The sequence below is a fragment of the Danio rerio genome, chromosome 18, assembly GCF_052040795.2.
Source record: "Danio rerio strain M-AB ecotype USA chromosome 18, GRCz13ab, whole genome shotgun sequence".
Taxonomy (NCBI): Eukaryota; Metazoa; Chordata; class Actinopteri; order Cypriniformes; family Danionidae; genus Danio; species Danio rerio.
The window spans coordinates 40,915,497-40,936,597 of NC_141038.1; the positions used below are offsets into that span (position 1 = coordinate 40,915,497).

The window sequence follows — 21,101 nt, forward strand, 5'->3', positions numbered from 1 at the left end:
GTAAGATGTTTTGGAATGGTATGTTTTGTCCTTTAGTATGTGAGGGAATGAGGTCGAGCCAGCAGCATTTCTGGAAAACAGTTGCTTTAAATGGGTATATAACAGACCGAATAGACAGAATAAAGTAAATAATCTTTCTTAACACCCAAAATAGCGTCCTAGCCAGCTCAATACAATGTCTTTACAATTGCATGTGATTTTAAATACATTTGTTCAACCTTAAAATGTGTACAGCATTAGTAAACAAAGTAATCGAACATTCAAATACTTTGGGTTACAATATATACCTTTATTTCTTTCCAGAGTATTACAATCAATGTTGGTGAAAATTACTTTTGAAAGTGATGCATTGCAATATTTAGTTACTCCCCAAAAACTAGTAGCAATACTTTTTAAAATAAGTAATGTGATACGTTACTTTGGAAATACTTTTGCGTTACTTTGCTAACTTGTTGAGGCTTGATCTTTTTCAGAACTTGCGGGGTTTTTTTTTTTCTTCTCCTTTAATTTAAAAGAGGAGCAATTAACAATGCACTGTATAACCTTAATTTACCTTCAAAAAAAAAAAAAAAAAACATAAAAAATGAATGTGGGATAATGTTATCTTCTGAGAACATCCTGACCCAGCACTCTGCATGCCATCTCTACTTTTCTACTTTTTCTCTTATTAAAAAGTAAAATCACTGTCCATTCAGATAATCCTCTTTTCCTTTTAAGTTCAAAATATTGAGAACATTTCCATCACAGAAATGTAAGTCTCTGCCATCTGATTTCTGTCTGCTCCTGCATTCTCTCATTGCGTGCGGGATTCAATGTGACTACATTTAATTCAGAAATTGATTTTTTAAGCAAATTAACTAAATAAAAACTCACATTACATATTTTAAAAAGTAACTCAAATATTATTACTTAGTTTTTAAATGTAATGCATTACTTTACTCGTTACTTAAAAAAGTTATATTATTACATGACTCGCATTACTTGTAATGCATTACCCCCAACACTGATTACAATGGTCAGTTTATTATTTTATTTTATTTTATTTATTTATTTATTTGTTTTACAGACATGCCATACTACTGTATATAAAAATGGTAAAATACTAGATGCCAGTAAAGACCATGTTTATAATAGATAGCAGAAAAAACTGTCTACTTTGGTCAGTAAGTTTATTCACTTTCTGAGGTTTAACCAAGTTATAAAAATTGCAATACACTCAAAAAAAAAAAAAAAAACACAGGGTTAAAAACTACCCAAATTGGGTTGTTTTTAACCCTTACTTCTGCGTAAATATGGGACAGAACACATCGGGGGTTAAATTAACCCAAGTAATTATTATTTTTAACCCTATAAATTGGGGTTTTCTACTCAATCATTGGTTATTTTTACTTAAATAATAGGCTAATTTAATCCAAGAATTCCTGCGAAAGATGACCCAGCAATTGTGTTGTTTTGACTCGGAATCACTGAAGTACTATGGGGGATGTGCAGCTTTGATTACAGGTGTACAAAAGGTAGTTATAAGTTGTTCATTTTAGAAAGGTCTGACTAAGGGCTGCTATAGGCATGAATCTCATTTTAATAATCTGAAAACGCAAGGAATCTGTGTTTATGTTACACTATTTTCATTGCATTTAAACAAATTAGGACACAATATGTGGTATCCCAGTCAGCCCCTGCTGTGAGTTGATTTGACCCAAAGAGCTGGGTTGAAACTACCAAAAACTCTGAAAATAACCCCCAAAAATTACCCAAATGCCTCAACCCAAGATTTGGGTAGAAAAAATAACCCCATGTAGTGTAGTAATGACATTGTACTGCAATAGGCTAGGACCAACTAAAATGCTATTTGGGTATTTAGAAAGATTATCTTTGTGTCATGTTCTTTTTGGAGCCCAAATACAGAAACAAAACAGACTCCATGAAAATAGCAGTGTTTGGATGGTATATTACCTTTCTCTACTATTAAAGATACAACGACTCTGTGAGCGGGCCCTTTCGCTGTGTGTTTCCTGGGGTGTAAACCAAAGAGTCTATGACATCAACTCGAATGTATTTTTGTGTAGTTCTCCAAAATTTGTTTGATGTAGGCTTTGCTAAGCTAACTCTGTAAAAGCCAATGTCTCCCTTTGCACTGAGTGTTTTACAATCAAAGATGTTGTTTATGTTCACACAGCTACATTACACAAAAACAAAAGTGTTAAATGTGATATATAGTTGTGGACCACCATTTTAACTTCAGATAAGTGAAAAAGCAATATTTGTGTTTCAAAACAACAAGTAAACACTTGTTATATTTACTCATGAACTCTAAAATGTAGAAAACCACCAATGTTTTGCAATATTTAGTAAATATTTACATTGATAAACACAATATTTTTTATTCACGTGACTATGTGTTTACATTGCGGCCGCGTGCTTCTGTTTTGTCCTATTGTGAACGCCTTGTTAATGAGTTCTCTCATTGGCTACATGTTCTTGTTTTGTGAGCACATTGTTTCAATTGTCTCTGTGTCATGTGCTCTCCCGTCTATTGTCTAGTCCCACCCTCCTTGTTAACCCATTATTAGTTAATTAAGTTCATCTGTTAGTCTGTTAATTTACTACGGTTTATAATCCCCTCATGTCTGCTGTCCTGTGCCAGTTCGTCATTGTATGTCATTGGATGTCATCTTGTCATGTGTCCGTTCTAGTCCAGATCCTTGCCAGCCTGCCAGTCTAGTTTGGTTTGTTTTTGTATTTGTTTTGTTAGTGTTTTCCTCTTCAGGGTGGTTTGTTTAGCATTTTATTTTAGTTTTTCTAAATAAATACTATCTTTCCCTGCTCTTGGGTCCTCGCCCCTTTTTCCTCTACACAACCGTGACACATTTGTGAACATGAGCATATTAAATCGGTAACACTTCACAATAAGGTTGTATTAGTTAATAATAATTAATTTACTAACATGAACAAACAATGAACAATACATTTATTGCAGTATTTGTTCATGTTAGTTATTGTTAGGTAATGAAAATGCAGTTGTTTATTATTAGTTCATGTTAACTTACGGTGCATTAACTAATATTAAGTGACATGAATTTTCTTGAACTATGCTTAATAAATTCTGCACATTAACTAATAAAACCTTATTGTAAAGTGTGATCGTTACATCAATAATATTAGTAATATAAAAACTATTTTAAAAAGGATAAAATTACAAAATTATACATGTTTTCACATAATTAGTAATGTATCAGCAAGCAAATACTGAATCAGAAAACATAGTTAAATTGATGTGTGCAAAAATAAAGAAATAAGGCACAGCAGGCAGAAGCTTCCAGTAAAGCTCTGCACATATCCTCTCGCTCATTTACTGAGTGAAGACACATGAGATAAAAACTACTACAGAAACAAACTCCAAACAGTCTCTGAAGCATCTCTCTGGTGGAGTAATGATATAACAATAATCAGCTTAGGGACTCTCTGCTCCAATGAAATAGAATATGACACACTTATTGCTTTCCCATTGCAAATTAGTATGATTTCCGTAGAGACCCATGGTTTTGGTAAGCCAACATCATCTAGTATCGACTTAATGCACTAAAATGGCCAAACCTGGCAGGAATATGTGTGTATTTCCTCAAACTGTTTGTTACATTTATTTTGCACAGGTACACAGATTGAAAAACTTTGCTTCAGGTTGGTGAAGATCATAGTTATGAAGGCTTTGAGCTAGCTGCAGTTATATAAAAAATTTTTGTTTTTGATTTTTTTCTCATTAAAAAAAAAAAAACTCCTCTATACAGTTGAGTTTTATCAAGGTATTTATATAGCACCTTAAAAAAACATGAATGTTGACCAAAGTGCTTCACAAACATGGCAAAAATAATGAACAGTTTGAGTGACAGGACAATATATGCTGCAATTAAATTTTAAAACTAAAAATAAATAAACATTATTTTTTCATCATTCATTTTTACCAATAGGCCAGAGAGAAGAAGTAGGTTTTGACTGATTTTTAAAAAAAATACTTATTTTAGATGAAGCACTAATTTCTAATTATGTGTAATGTGTTTCAAAGTTTTGGTGAGAAGGTCTCTTTTGTTTTTAAGCAGAATTTCAGAAAACAAATAGGGTCCCACTTTATATTACCTGTCTCTTATACCTGTGAACTTACATGGTAACTAGTTGTGTAAGTAGTATGCAACTAAAGTGTATGTACACACTGGTACATAGTATTTACTTGTGTAATACTGATGCAACTACACACATTTAACAACTCACTGAATAGTATGTGTAAGTTCAAATGTGTAACAGGACATTGGTAACAACTCTAAGAAAGTACACATCGTAAAAAGAATTATGTACGTGCATTGCGTTACAACAATATACTTGCAGGTGTTTTCCCACTTCCACACCTGTTTGAATACCATGTACTTCTGAACATTGTATAGCAGAACGAATGCTGCATTAGAAGGTATCACCTTGTGATACCAGTGTCCCTACAAGGTAACTCCACAGGAATCGTCCACTCAATATAAAGTGTAAATTGATTACAAAATAACTGTGTAACTTGTAAAAATTTCTTCTATGCAACACTTTATTAACAGTGTACTTACATGGTAACTCTTCAGAAACTGTGCACACAATATTAAATGTAAATTTGTCACAAATTACTGTGTAATAAATAAAACATAATCCTCTGTGCAACTGGTTAACAAAATTGTACTTAGATGAAAACTCCTCAGGAACTGTCCACCAAATGTGGAAATACTGTGTGTAATAAAGTAACATTTTTAAATAAGTGTACTTCCACATAAAGTAACATTTTTTTAATAAGTGTACTTCCAAAATGGTCACAAACTTCTGTGTAATTTAAATGCTGATCCAATTCATTATTAATAGTATACTGACATATGGTATGCTTTTCTAATGTCATGAATCAGCTGTGCTAAGACACATTAACTATTTCTCCTTTCTCCCAGTCAGTAGTGCCGCTGAAAAAAATTCAAATGTTCTCTGCAAACAGTTGTGGAAGTGGGAAAACATCTGCAAGAATATTGTTGTTACACAATGCACTTACATAATTCTTGTTACGATGTGTACTTTCTTAGGCCCCGTTTACACTAGTGCGTTTTAGTTTTAAAACGGCGTTGTAGAATGAAAATGATCCGCGTCCACACTCTCGTTTTACCCAGCGTTTCTGAACAGCTCTCCGTCCACACCAAAACGCTGAAACCGCACATCATGTGACCACACACACACTCTCGGGCAAGCGCTCCAGCATTTCTACCCAGATGAGTGCTCTGCTTGTCGTACTGCTCATCAAGCATCTCCCGCTGGATCTAATCTCACTATATTTGCTAAACGTGATATTTCATTCATGTTGTTGTCTTTATCTAACGACATAGGCCAATTTCTCTGACTTTGGTCATTGGAATCTATTAAGTTACTTGTTCACGGGTAACATGTTTTGGTTAAGCACAAAGATAAGTTAATGATTAATCCAGGTACATTGACTGATCGCTTGCCTTTATTTCCTACAATGTATAAACTTATTGTATGTCATACTTTTATAATTATCGATTATTAAAACTGATATTCAGCAAAAGAGAGGGTGCGTTTCGTATTTTCACTGAAATTGAAAGGAGGCATGTTATCGGCTCCGTTTTGTTATAAATATCCACACAGTGAAGATGACGCTCATATATACAGCACGGCGCCTCAACATTTCTGCTGTCTGTTTAGTTGCTAATATTAAAAAGAAAATAGGCAGTTCCTTAAATCATGTTTACATTTTATTGTTGAGAAAGTGAAACAACGTAGCCAGGGTGATGTGAATGAAGTTATAAAGTACACTGTTCACTTTGAAGATTTACCCGTGTCCTCGGTATGTTTTCCATATCAAACTGAGAAGGGGGAGACTGCAGCCTTGATCAAACTTGCGAAGTCTTAACTTGCAAGAAGAGGATGCGAGACTGAACTGTGTGTGGGCTACTTAATATTGAGGAAAAGCCCCAATCAGATAGGCGAACGTTTGCAGCCCCGCCTCCGTTTTCAGATGTCTCCGTCTTTCCCCATCCACACTGAGACGGAGCAGCAGCGTTTTAGAATGAAAACGGCCTCTCCAGCGTTTTCAAAAAGCTCCGTTTTCGGCGCTCGAGAACTCCGGCGTAGTGTGGATGGATGGCGTAACCGTAGCAAAACTTATGCGTTTTCAAACTAAAATGCACTAGTGTAAACGGGGCCTTAGAGTTGTTACCAATGTCCTGTTACAAATTTTGGTCCCACTTTATATTAAGTGTCCTTAACTACTATGTACTTACATCAAAAACATAAATACAATGTACTTACTGTGTTTATAATGTATTTGAGAACACTTGTGGTGCTTTTGAGTTGGGAGAGAGGTTGGGTTATGGACAGGTTTGCTGGTATGGGTAGGTTTAAGGGTGGGTTAAAGTGTAAGGGATGGTCAACAGTGTACGTATTTACAAATGTAATTACCGAAGTTAATTACAGATGTCATTACATACATGTATTTTATCAAGCATAAGTACACAATAAATACATGTATTAATACAATAAGTACATTGTAACAAACTATTAATTCCTATGTAAGTACATATTAGTTAAGGTCACTTAATATAAAGTGGGACCCAAATTTTAACTTACACATACTATTCAGTAGGTTGTTACATGTTTGTAGTTACATCAGTATAACAATAAATACTATGTACTGGTGTGCACATACACTGTAGTTACATATTACTTACAAATCTAGTTACCATGTAAGTTCACAGGTATAAGCGACTATAAAGTAGGACCAAAATTAGCAGAGGCTGAAAACCTAGGGGATCTTGAGGAATAAAACAAACTTAAAAGTTCTGATATATAGGCTAGGGCACGTCCATGTACAGCTTTATATACATAAGTTAAAACTTTAAAATCAATTCTTTGTATCACAGGGAGCTAGTGAAGAGAGGCCTGGATGGGAGAAATATGATTACTCTTTTTTTTTTTTTTTTTGTACCAGTCAAAAAACAGTATGCATCTCTCAGTATGCAGTAAGCATGAGAGTGATGACTGACTAATGCCAGCTTACAGTGCATTACAATAATCGAGCCTAGAAGAGATAAAAGTGTGAATAACAGTCTGCAAGTCTTTAAAAGAATGAAAGGGCTTTAACTTTCTTAGTTGTTTTCATTGGAAGAAGCTGACCCTAACCACTGTGTTTATTTGCTTGTCAAATTTCAGACCCGAGTCAAAAATAACCCCAAGATTTCTTTTTTCATTAGAGTCATTATTTAACTATAGAGGCCCCAAGAGAGCACTGTATTTTTCAAGCTGAGGTTTCGAGCTGAACAGAGTCAGCTGTTTTATTTTCATTTAGTAGTAGGAAATTTTCTACCATCCAAGTTTGATGTCACTTATACATTAATTGTTATAAATTGTAAATCTATTCTTCTGATTTACAGGTCTGACAGGAGCACTTTTAGCTTAGCTTAGCATAAACCATTGAATCTGATTAGACCATTAGCGTCTCACTCAAAAATGACTAAGGAGTTAATAATAATGATATATATTTTTTTATATAAAGCTTGACTCTTCTGTAGTTGTATGATTGGCCAACGCAACTTGAAAAGTTGTTGATTTCTAGGCCAGTATGTCTAGGAACAAAATTCTAATTTCAGTGTATAATAAATTGTTTGCATTTCAGTGTAAGCAATAAACTTTGCTACCACACCATGACTGTAGCAAGTGCGTTGATATTTAGTAATGTTCGATAAGTTCCTTCAGTTCCGAAACTGTTTCCTAAACTCAAATTCAACTGTTTAACTTTAGGGGAGTTGTAAAATGTAACTCATTTAAAAAAAAAGTGTTCCTTTCAAAAGACTTTCTGTGCTGTAAAGGTTGCACATTTAACTTAAGGACAAATCTATGAATCTTGTATCAAGCCCAAAGAAGCCTTGCTTTTACATCAGAAATGTTGTTCTATATTTCAATTCAAAACAACTCTCTTGAGTAGACCAACAACGTCAAGACAAGATGCCATCGGGCGACTGTTGTAAAGAGTTATTAAAATTAGGGTTGCGTGTGAGAGTTATTTGTTCAAAGCACCTGCTTTAATTAATCTGCTTGGCTTCCTTGGTTTAAGATGAGCTAATTAACGGATGTTTGGTGGAGATTCCTGCAGGGAAAGAAGTGGTATAAATATTTCGCTTCCCGGTTTATTCAGATTGTCAGTTAATGAACTGTTTAACTGTACATCGTGCGTTTCCATGATATCCAGCGGTGTCTTGTTCAGAGTTATGTTGCCGTCAGCTGTTGTTGGGTTGATGCAGAGTGTTGCAGTCATTACTTTTGACCTTCTTCTGTCAATTATTTTGTCAACTTATGCTTTTGCAGCCTTTCACTTCACACTGCTGTATATTGCACCACTCTGGAAAAGTTACACTCACTTTAAGGTTATTTGTATTTCTCTGGGTTTGAAACATGCTTTTTTTTTGTTCAATGTTTGACGTAATCTCAAATTAAACATGAAGACAGGACATTAGCAGCTTCTCCTCTTTTATCAAAACAGACAGTTGTGGTTGTTTTATGTTCCTGTTTTCCTCCTACATTTTGTTTTTGACCTAGTTTTTGACCTAATGCCTGTTTTCGACTGCATTTTGGATGCTCTGTATGTATCTGTTTTAACCATTGCCTGCTTACGCGAATATTCTAATTAAATTACACTTGCATCCTTACTTTTCACATGCCTTGAGATTCGTCAAGGCATGTGACATTTATAGGCTGTATTTTCAGAAAATGATAATAGGTCAATAAAGAAATATAAAATGTTTTCAGATAGTATAAGTAATTGTTACAATTGTCTGTTAAATTCTTCATTTTCAAAATAAATTCTATTGTCTTCATCTGCAAGTTACTTTGGATCAAATCGTTGAATGCAGATGTAAGGACATTGAAAATTGGCCATATCTCAAACTAGTCTGTTGGCACAACTATATAGATGTTCTTGCAAACATTCTAACTTAGCAAAAAAAGAGAGACAGAAAGCACAATAAAACAAGAATTAAAACTTACAGTGCTTTACCAAAATGAAGACTGCAATAAAACTTTTGGGATGTTATGTTTCAAGATGCTGAACTCATATCAATATTAATAATAATAATAATAAAAAAAAAAACTGTCAGTAAGACACATTGTGATTTAGGTATGTGTAATGGACATTTTGTCACCTTGGAATTTTAAGGTTCTATCTGCGTTCTGAATGATTTTGAGATATTGAGCTACAGTATGTAACATTTGCTTTTTTTTAAAGAAAAAGTCTTAAAATGTAAACAATTAAAAAAATACCATAATGTAAATAAGTCATCATTTAATAAGAATATGTCAATAACTCAATTTAGACAAAAATGTCTGATAGAACCCTATAGTTCTAAGGTGACAATTTTTAAAGGCTGTTTATAATAGAGTGAAATAGATGCTAAGAAAGAAGTATGTAAAGACTGCATCACCACAGACAAAAAATAGATTTTAAAACGTTTTTCAGACAATCATTTCTCATTTTCAGAAGACATATTACCTGTGACGCACATACACTTAAATATGGCAAAATATGATTGTATTTTTAGGTCTGTCTCAAGAAGAAACGCTAAATGGATTCCAAATTAGGTTTAAACAACTCGATTTTCTCAAAAGGTAGGTTTTTAACAGTGCACACTGCCACAACTAACGCAATATACAGGTTGTGGTAGAGGAAAGAGACTGCTAAATATTTGTATCCAGGTTCCATTTAAAATGACAAAACTTCATACAGTAATCTAAAACACACACAAAGAAAGATACTTAGCGATTAGACATGACGTTATCTTTAAAATTTAACTAATGTTATTTTATGGGATTTGCATCTTTTGATCACATTAAGTTAGTATTTTTGTTTTAATTTTTTTTTTCACTGATTGTATATCATTCTATTAGAGAAAATAAAACTTTAAATAAAATACCCTGTTTTCATTTATTTATTTATTTATTCATTTATTTATTTATTTATTCATTTGGTTATTTGTTTATTTAACCCTTTTCCAACAGTTTAGCTTACAGTATATTTTCATGCTCCTGGTGAACATTAACTTGCGTCAATACTTGCATAAACATCTCTTGATCTTCAGCAAAAAAGTGAATTTCTAAATAGCTACTTTAATATACAGAGCATTTCCAAACAGACAAACAGCGCAAACACATAAATGTTACATGCCATGTAACAAGCCACAGCACATGGCATCTATCTACGGCTGTTAAACATGAAGCGACTATCATTAAAACTGGCTGTTTGTTAAAACCTCACGCTGATGAATCTTTCAGCAGCAGGGACCAGTGTGCTCTGGCTGACAGTATAGGTTTTGCATGGCTCTTTGGAAAGGATTAAGGCTCATTACGTTCCCAACAGTTGATGAATAGGGACTGTAATGAAATGCTGAATGGGACACTGTAAAGAGGACTAAATGTCTTCTGCTCATCCACTTAATTTGAGTGGAAGAAAAGGATGTGTACTTGAGAGAAAACCTTGGACAGATGTTTTGTAATAACACGTTTAATCTTGATGGAATGCATCTTGACTTTAGGTCCAATAAAAATCTGGCTCAAAGGCTCAAGGTAAGACTCTTTAGATAAGGATTCTACAGAAATACATACAAATAGTACATTGTTTAAAGGTACAGTATACTTCCTCTATGAGTACTCTAGATGTCTAAATATTACATTTTCAACACCACGTCTATAGAGTTCAAGGGCTTACTAACTTCTACGAAATGCTTTACTTCTTAAAGTTTATGTGAAATAAAAAAATGAGGTGTTTATTTTGATTACATTTATTTTTGCACACATTGTTATTATTTAGATGAATAATTAAATAATTAATCCACTGAAAAACAGAACAAGTTTTGATAATAGTTAGTTGATATCTTTTGATGTCAGTTTGACCAGCCAAGTGTCAAGAATGTGGAATATTTATATAAATTTACTAATAATGTTAGTTTATGTAATACAGGGGTTGCCAACTCTGTTCCTGGAGAGCCACCTTCCTGCAGATTTCAGTTGCTACCCATATCAAACACACCTGATCCAATTAATTAGGACCAGAACACCACATGATAATTACAGACAGGTGTGTTTGATATGGGTTGAACTGAAATCTGCAGGAAGGTGGCTCTCCAGGAACAGGGTTGGCCACCCCTGGGGTAATACATGCCATGCTTCAGTTAATCAAATGTATTTATTTATCTAAATTACATCTAATGCATTAATACAACATATTTTAGTTTTTAGGTTTAGTGAAATTCTGTGAAATTTAGTGAATTCTGACCTAAAGTTACAGTATCTGAGAGTATTCTAACCTACAGTTTGTTCAGATATTACTGTAGAAACTATAAAAACATAGCATCTTATTGTGCTTTACTTTTAGACTATATGTAGATACAAATACCTACTTCACAAGAAAGGTGTCTTGAGAACATTAACGGTTTCCATCGGTGCTCTAGATCAGCCGGTTTCAGACTGTTGAATTGAAATTTTCCTAGGGGTGGGCAGATCGATCCTAATGTACCAAAATTTTCAATACAGGAGATGTACCAAAAGGTTCAATCCTTAAGTAGGAGTATCAAACTTTTAAATATGTCTGTTTTTTATATAATAATAAAACAGAAGGTGATAAAAAACACTTTATAAAATAGCTATCAAATATTTAATTGAAGTGCCGTATAGTAATCAATATTGATATCAATGATACTTGTCTTGAAATACTTGTATTGGATTAGAAAGAAAATAATTATGTATCTATTATATCTAAATAATCATATAAATAGTAGTATCGGCAATCCCTATTTTCCTGCAGGGACTGGTAGTCAGGGTTCAGGAAGGATGAGGGAGTGAGGACTCAAGTGCAAACAGGATGATTTATTGATAATAAAAATAAAACAAAAGAAAAGCAAAAACCACCCCGAGGGGGAAAAACATAACTATGACACTAACAAACAAACTTGGCAGGCATGACAAGAGCAGGAACACATGTGGAGTTTAGACGACAAACTGGCAAAGAACAGAAAACATGAGGGGATTATAAAGCAAAAAGTAAATTGACACACAGGTGAACATGACAAACTAATAATGAGTTAACAAGGAGGGTGGGACTAGACAATAGACGGGAGAGTGCATGACACAGAGACAACACAAGCCATGCGCTCACATAAAACAGGACCAGAACATGCAGCCAATGAGAGAACTCATTAACCGCATGTTCATGACAAGACAGACACATAGCCAAGTGCTTCGACAGACGCAAGACACAAGCACACGATGAATGAAAACACTCACCGTGTGCTCACATACGCAGCGTGCATGCTTCATCCCAGCGCCGACCAAAACCGAAACCAACAAGACTGAGACGCTGGGAATGAAACAACACGCTGCAGACAGACAAACACGAGTACAAGCGCCCGCGCGCGCGCGTCGGAGGGACGCAGAGCCCGCGCGGCCGCATCAAGCGGGAGCGCGCACGCTCTGCGCACACTCACGAAGGCGCGCGCACACACGGAGACACACACAATGACAGAAACAAGTGCTCGACCCAAAAAAACGTGAGCCGAGCACAGCAGGACAGGACTAGACATGACTAGAGTCCGGATTCTGCCACCAAAACAAGAATTTACATGACCAGAGTGGCAGAACCCAGATCCTGGTTGGCACGATTATGCATTCACAATAATATGAACCGTTATGGGGTGGTTAAATATATATTTATATTATCTATTATTTAAATTATTTATATTATTATTTACGATACAGATCAGTGACAACTTTTTAAAACTTGCAATTAAAAGGCTGACCTCCATCTTGTTTTGGTATGCTTCAGGTGAGATCCCCCAAACCCCCTGTAATTTGCTACCTGGTGAGTTCCCTAACCATACCCTTCACTGAGTGATGAGCAAATCATGATCTAAGTGCAAAGTGTATGGCGCAAAAGGCAATACAGGTATGTCCATATCCAATTTTTCTATTTAAAAAACAAAAAATATGATTTGCGCCTCACTGCACTGTCTAAAAGTGTTGTGCTTATTATCTTTTATAAGTCAGTTGTGTCACGTCATAGCGCATTTTACATCGATTTGTACAGTTAGTGGAAAAACTGAACGCTTCACTTTAATTTCGTAATTTCATTTGTTAAGCACGATAGTTTATAGTTTGTTTCAAAACTATTTCAAAATTCAGTTCTAATTGCCAGCAAACAAATAAATGAACATTAATAACAAAGTGTGGACAAAAAACTTTGCAATAGTTATATGCAAATACATATGGTGATTAATAAATCTCCAAAATATGTCAGTTGGACATATCTAAACTTATTTTTATTTCAACAAATATAAATATGCCTATATTAAATACAACTAATAATAATAACATTACACAAATGCAAAGTGTCATGAATAAATAGACTACAATAGAGCTTGTTTCCAAACCCCCTGATGTGAAGAAGGCATGGAGGTAGTGGTTTTTATATTTATATAGAAAATAATTATTTTTGTGCCATTTTAATCCTTTATATTTTTCATACGTAAAGATATTTTGGTGCCTTAACACACCTCCTTTTCAGACCAGCACGCTCATACACAAAGTGGCGCAAATGGATTTGCTATTTAAACAATGTGGTGCAAAACATGAAAATGAAACCTGCACTTGAATGGAAATAGTAACAAATAATGCCTTGCTAGGGCCCTATAACTTAAAAATGAGGCTGTACAAATGAATAAGAATTGTGCACCAAATCAAAATTATACAAATTGTCATGTGATTTTGTTGGTTTGATGGCTTCAGCCACAATATTCTAAGCCACATTCCTTTAACTGTTAGCTTACAAAGAAATTAACATGAAAAAGAAAGCCCTGCCCCCTATTCAGTATTCCATTTTAGTTAGAAGTACAGCAGCATACTAAAACAAAAGACTCAGCAACTTCCGGGTTATACTGTCTTTAAAAATCAGCTTACATGAGACAAAAGAGCTGAAGGCTGAAGTCTTGTTTTATGAGGTCTTTTGATGCTCTGTAATATTGTTCGGCAGAGACCTTTCGCTTATGGACAAGTGTATTGGAGCGTAATCAAAAGCGTGGCTCTGTCCTCTGGGTAGTGCATATAAACATTGAGATTCTTAGCAACACTTCTCACTGAGGCTGAGTGCTTTTGCGTCATCTCAGGGAAAAAATAGAGGCAGATTCTCCCACACTGTCTGCTAAATAAATCAAGCAGTGGTAATGGTTTGTGTTCTCAGCAGAACTGTATGCAGAGAGAGAATCTTTCCTTAACATGTTTGCAGACCATTTATGACAGTCAAAGTCAGATTATGATATTTAACCTTGAGATTACGGTATTGCATCGCAAACACCTTTTCTCACTTTTCTCACAAGGGTCTGTACATACTTTATGTGGCTCAATTTAGTAGTTACTAAACTTGGCTGATATCATAAACCAATTACAGTTTGATGACATAAAACAGGTGAACACCAAGGTCACAACTGAATCAGATATTACAATGAAGTCAATGTCAACTGCAAACATTCCATTTATACGTATGTGTGCAGATTGCTTTATTATTTAGACTCTTTTAAAATGTTCTTTGCAGAGCAAATGTTATGCCAAATAAATGCTTTCATTGTGCTCATGAATGCAGTAGCCAATCACAGGCTTTTGTGATTTCTTACTGAATTCATTTGCAAATTATCTCAACATAAAGAACAAAGAGCTTAAATGATTCATAGGATTCATTTTCAGCTTTTAATATGGCACCCATCAGCTGTTCTTACATTGACTTAACACAGTGAATTTTCAGAATAGTTAATTTTTTGTCGCTGTGTTGATTAATACTGAATGTGTCTCATCGGTATTACTTGGTATAAAGCAATATTAACTTGTTTAACCCCTTTACACCATAAAAGAGGCCAAGTAAGTGAATAAGTATCCATTTACAAGTTCATTTTTAATGCATGTGAAGTCAAACAAGTTATACTTTAATAGCAATAAGCTAACATGAAATAAGAAAATATTAATAATAATAATAATAATAATAATTATATATATATATATATATATATATATATATATATATATATATATATATATATATATATATATATATATATATATATATATATATATATATATATATATATATATATATTATCTTTACTTCTGTTCTGAATGTTTGGTGGAATACACCAAAACCCAAAAAAAAAAAAAAAAAACATGACCTGATATGTAATGTACATTAAAATGGATGCAGAATTCCAAAGGGTTAACAGCATTGGGGTTCCACATACTTTGTACTCTGCTACTTGAGCAATCTTGATAAGCCATAATGGGCGTTTCTATCCATCTCGTGCTGAACGCAGTCAACCAATCACAACAGACTGGGATATTGAACTAATCTCCACAAATTATTGTCATGCAAAGGAGGAGTTTGGAAAAAAATAATCGCCAACCAAATCATATTGGAGTCATTGGGATAATTAGGTAAAAATAAATGCAGTTTATAAGACATCTTTCACACAATAATACCGGTAAATACTGTATCTGGAAAACTTACAGAATTACTTTAACGGTAAATAAAAAAAAATAAAATGCGCTGTTCACATAGGCATGGATGTTCCAGAGTTTTTCCATCCATTTCAAAATACAGGAAATTCTGACATCATTAAAGAGATATTACCTTTAAAAGCCTGCACTTGTATTTGTACAGGTGTCAAGCTGTTTGTTGATGGTTTTACTTTTATTAAATTCTTTAGCATTTATGCAGCTGCTTTTGTCCAGGGACTAACCAAAATAATTAGATATAGGAAAGAATGTTGTTACCATCCGAAAACAGAAGAGCAAACTGCAGCTAAAACAGCTTATTTATACATTAATTCATTACAAATTCTGCGGATGGATAGGTAAACCACTTTGATGAAAATATATTTAGGAACACACATCATCTGACATCATCAGAGGAAGAAAACAAAAATAATTTAGCTTTACTTTTCTACAGTGGGAGGAAGTGGAGATCATGGTTCACGGCCCATTCATTGCAAATACATGAAATGGCTATTAAAATCTTCTCCTAAATTTCTCCTTTTGTGTTCTGCAGAAGAAAGCCAGTCACAGTGAATAAATTATGACGATTTTTGAACTATCCGTTCAATGATGGAGAGAACTCATAAATAATCCAAACTCAAAAGTCTGTCCTGGTCCTTTTAGGTCCAATGGTCATTAATAAAACTTTTCCTGCTCTTTTTTTTTTTTTTTTTTTTGTGAAACTTAGAGAATGATTTTCACTCTAGATGTTCCTACTTCTTACCTTCATGTGTGGCTGCTGAAAGGTGACTCTGGAGTTGTTGACCAAGGCTGAATACCTCAACAGGTTGGTTGGTGTGGCTGGAAATCTGTGTAAACTTGCTGTCTGGCTGTGTAGAACAGACGAGAAGCAGATATGCACTGTGTCCTTCAGGGCTTTTAGCTGTGACTCCTGCAACAAATTAAGTGAGACAACACACATGAGATTAATAGGAAAATGTTTATCACGCTGTCATCTTATCCTTTTGTCCTCAAACCATTTTTCTGTTCATTTTCTCCACACTCTTTATTTCAAAATTGCAAAATCCCTGGCCTAAAAAGATAATAAAATTCATTCTCAAAGTTTACATTTCAAAAGATAGCAGGGGAAAACATTAAAGCTGTAGTGGAATGATGAAGCAGATGGTCTCACCTTATCCAGCGCTGCCTTCTCCAGTTCATCTTTGGCTACTTTGAGTTTGTTCTCCAAGTCCATCAGCTGTTGACCCTGCGCAGAAGTTAAAGGGTCATCTTATTATCATACAAAACTGACATCAGTCTTGGTTCTAAGTGTTTATTTCAAAAACTGGGTAATATTTATGTGAATTGTTTCTTCCTCAGATTTAAAAAAATATATATATTTATTAGTTAATACAAATTTGGAATTTTTCATGATTTTTAATTTTCCCTACTCAATTGCAAGTTTAAATTGCACAACTCATTTTAAACTTGGTTATAAACCTGCAATTGTTAAAAACAATAGTTGATATAGTTAAAATGTTTCCTTGTATTACATCTCATTACACAGGTCTCTCTTTTATATTAATATTTTTTATTGGGTGATTTATAATAATGTATTTGTGCATATACATTTCATTAGTCATTTTACCAATGCCAAAACTGGAAGAAAAAAAAAAATTTTTACAAAAAAAAAAAACAAAAACAAAAAAACACTGCATTCACAAAAAGTAATACAGGCATAATAGTTATTATTTATTAATAAAAAAATCCCTTTTAATAATAATATTAATAATAATAAGGATGATGATGATGATGATGATGATGATTATTAGGATAAGTAGGATATTGTTTATTTATTTATTTATTTATTTTTTTTGAAAAAAATACTTTTACAATTTGACACATGCAAACCACTGCAGAAATGTTCTAACCAACAGGCCCATGTCATATACAGTACAGATAATAAATAACCTACTATAATTTAAAAACATTAACGTATGCTATTTTTTTTGTTTGTTTTCACAAGTTTTGGAGCAATAACTGTAACTGGTAATAGAACACAGCCAGGTGTTTCTTATTACAGCTCAAGGGGTGTAGTTGCAAGTGCACAAGTTTGCGATGCAGTTTGCGAATGTTCATTGGAACGACAGGTTTGGGAAACATTAAATCAATCAACTATGTTTGTAACGATGGAACTTGCGACCTTAGATGGCTAATGGGGGTTTTCGGAAACGCACCCTTGAATGATACATTGGAGTATATTTTGCTCAAATGAAGGGTTGTCAGATACATCCTATGCATAAATTCATAATTTTGTTCAACTATTTTGATATTGGAAAGGGAAATGAAAGTACTCTGGCATATAGTCATTAAAATTTTATTCCAAATATCTTTGCCACACATTTTTAAGTGATCCCATTGAAATGTTGTAATAGACTAATAGTGCAGAATATATCTTAGAGATCTTTCCTTTTAAAGACTCGGAATACACAGAAATCTCCTCTATATTAAGGGGAACTTTATTATTTCTTATTGCAACAACTCATTTGAATTAAAATATATTACATTTCTATTCAAAAGGGGGTGGGCTCATTTATGCTGGGGACCATCCTGATCATAACACTGATTTAATAACAACAGCAAAAGTATTAGGTATATTTAGAAAATATCTTTTGTAATAATAGTGTGATATTAAGATAATAAGATATCCTATTCTTTCTGATGTTATTAATATACCAGTGTTATCGGGATAGTTTTTGGCAGAAAATATTGTCTTTGAATTTCCAAGGTGATTTGAGAATTATCTATAAAGCAACCTGAGACTAAGAAAAGCAAAGCAAACATTATTGGTTCAGGGACCTGAAACTAATATTGAAACTAATTAGAAAACCTGCCTTTCTTAAATGTTTAATTTAACATCTAATGTTCTTTGCACCTAAATGTCATAAAAATATCTAAAAACCTGCAATAATTCTCCATGTTTATAATATATTAGATTTTTACTTTGGCAAGTGGCTTTCTGCATAGACTAAGAGCATAATTATCAAACTAACCAAAGGGCCACATTTTTCTGCCTGATGTATCTTTTAATGTACTTCTGGTGCCATGAACTTCTATAATTGCTTATATAATTGAGCACGATTCTCTTCATTCAGGCAGAACTACATAATGACCTGCTTTCAATATGTCATTAGTTTAGTTTGAGAAATATTGCTCTCGGATGGTGCCGTGTGTAGAGTCAACAACAGACTGATTGAGATATGAACAGGTGACAGAAATTCCACATCTGGCAGGATTAACACACACCATCTATACACATGCTTGGATATAGGAAATGCATTTAGTATTCATCCTTTACAGAAAGAACTTAACTGATCTTACGTTTACTGAAATATAAGGAGTCGTCTAAAATCGACCTTGAGCAGACTATGATTTTGCAATTTTAGAAATGTTTGAATGTTCCTGGAATAATGAAAAAGATAAATAATAATAAGAAAAAGATTTTCGGAATGAGAAAACGATAAAGTCTTTAGTTTTCAACAAGAAACAAAATCAATGCGAGACACATCAGTCTGAAAAATAGCTGTAAGATAGTGTTTTTCCTCAGTGACTCAGCAGCACACACACATTTGTACAGCTATCTTTATGGAAACTTCCCACTGATGTAATGATTTTTATACTAAATAAACTGTATATTATAGCTATTAAAAAGCAAGAACTTAAAAAGTTTCTTAAATATTTGCTATAATGCGTCTTTAATATTTTGTATTTATATAACATTATGAATTTACTTGTGACTCAAAATGAAAGTTCTTTGTTATGCGTTGACTAACATATGCAATTTAAGATATGTTATAATATGGTTTGTTTTCAATCAGTTTAAAGTAGCTATCATCCGAGTATATTGTGAAATATATATTTAATTGCTTGTTAAGCCAACAAAAATAAATATAAATGATAAGAAATATATAAATAAAATGAAACATTTAGTGTAATTAAAGCAAAGAACACTGCAATCATTCTGATTGTGTCTTCTAACAAGCTATTATGCCATTGCCAGCACAATTTTATTTCTTTAATCTCTCTGTAATTATTTTCACAAACTTCTTTTGAGCACAACAGAGAAGAGGCGGATCACAAAAGCCAATGTAGAAAAGGATTGTTAACTAAAACATTTATTTTTAAAGTCACAGTATACACAAGGCAAATCAAAGAACTAAATTAGTTTAATCTCATTTTGTTCAAAATCAGGTTAACATGTTTAAAGTTAGTTTTAAAATACCTCGTCAGAGCAAACTTTAGCACATTTAAGTTTTCTCTTTTTATCGTGTAGCTCTACTTTTTTCATACACTTGAGCTGAAGGAGACCTGTTCCACTGACTGAGCTTGGTTTCTTTCTTGTTTTGTTTTGATTGTTTGTTTGTTTGTTTTTTTTCTTAATGTTTGTGATCTGATGAAATTTGTTCGCTTGCCACATTTGCCTCTGGCTTGCTTAGTTGGCATTGGTAGATCTGCCCTTGAATCGCATCCTTATACTAAACTGAATCAACATTAAAGTGACTGAAAAATAATCTTGCTGTTTTTCTGTAGACCTGCTTTTTATTGCATTGCAAGCTTTACAATGTTACTAATAAATGTTTAAACTTTTTCACTATCTCTGTCGCTTGTCTCTGTAAAGCAGCTTGAACTGCTATAGAAACAAAGGTGACTTGAGGTAAAGGTGTTTGTAACAACAAGAAGTTATCATGTTCATCTGTCAACTGTCATTCTGACTTTCATCTGACATGCAGAGTTCCAGGTTTTGATTTATGAAAACAGTGCTCTTGTGTGCTTTTCCTCTGTGAGTCTGGAGTGAACTGCCACACTAAAAACCAAGAGCTGTGAAAACCAACTGCCATACAGTGAGTGTTTTCTTAAATATTTTTTCTGTAAAAAGTGTGTTAAAAAAGGTGTTATCTTTAATAATTTTCTTTTATAAAAAACGAACCATTCAGAATTTTTTTGATCACTTTTTAAAAAGTCGGTCACTATTCGCTGCCACATATTGTGTACATACAATTAAAGACAAAATTATCAGCCCTCCTGTGAAAATTTAACTATTTTTTTCAAATATCTCCCAAGTGATGTTTAACATTTTACAGTATTTTCTCTACATATACAGCAGAAGTCAGACTTATTACCCCCTATAAATTATTAGCCCCCTTATTTATTTGTTTCCCCAATTTCTATTAAACGGAGAGAAGATTTTTTTTCACTTTTCTAAACATAATAGTTTTATTAACTCATTTCTAATAAGTGATTTATTTTATCTTTGCCATGATGACAGTAAATAATATTTGACTTGATATTTTTTTCAAGACTCTTCTATACAGCTTAAAGTGACATTTAAAGGCTTAACTAGGTTAATTAGGTTAACTAGGCAGGTTAGGGTAATTAGGCAAGTCATTGTATAATGATGGTTTTATCTGTGGACAATCGAAAAAAAATAGCTTAAAGGAGCTAATAATATTGACCTTATTTAAATC

The 21,101-nt window shown here is 33.5% G+C and overlaps 1 protein-coding gene across 2 annotated transcripts in view; it reads right to left on the minus strand.

Moving 5' to 3' along the window:
- luzp2 (leucine zipper protein 2) overlaps window positions 1-21,101 on the minus strand; it is a 251,221-nt gene that overhangs the window by 14,517 nt on the left and 215,603 nt on the right. For both annotated transcript variants that reach the window (NM_001099255.1, NM_001114715.1), the window contains 2 exon segments: window positions 16,361-16,528; window positions 16,769-16,843. In NM_001099255.1, the coding sequence (NP_001092725.1) occupies window positions 16,361-16,528; window positions 16,769-16,843 (243 nt within the window).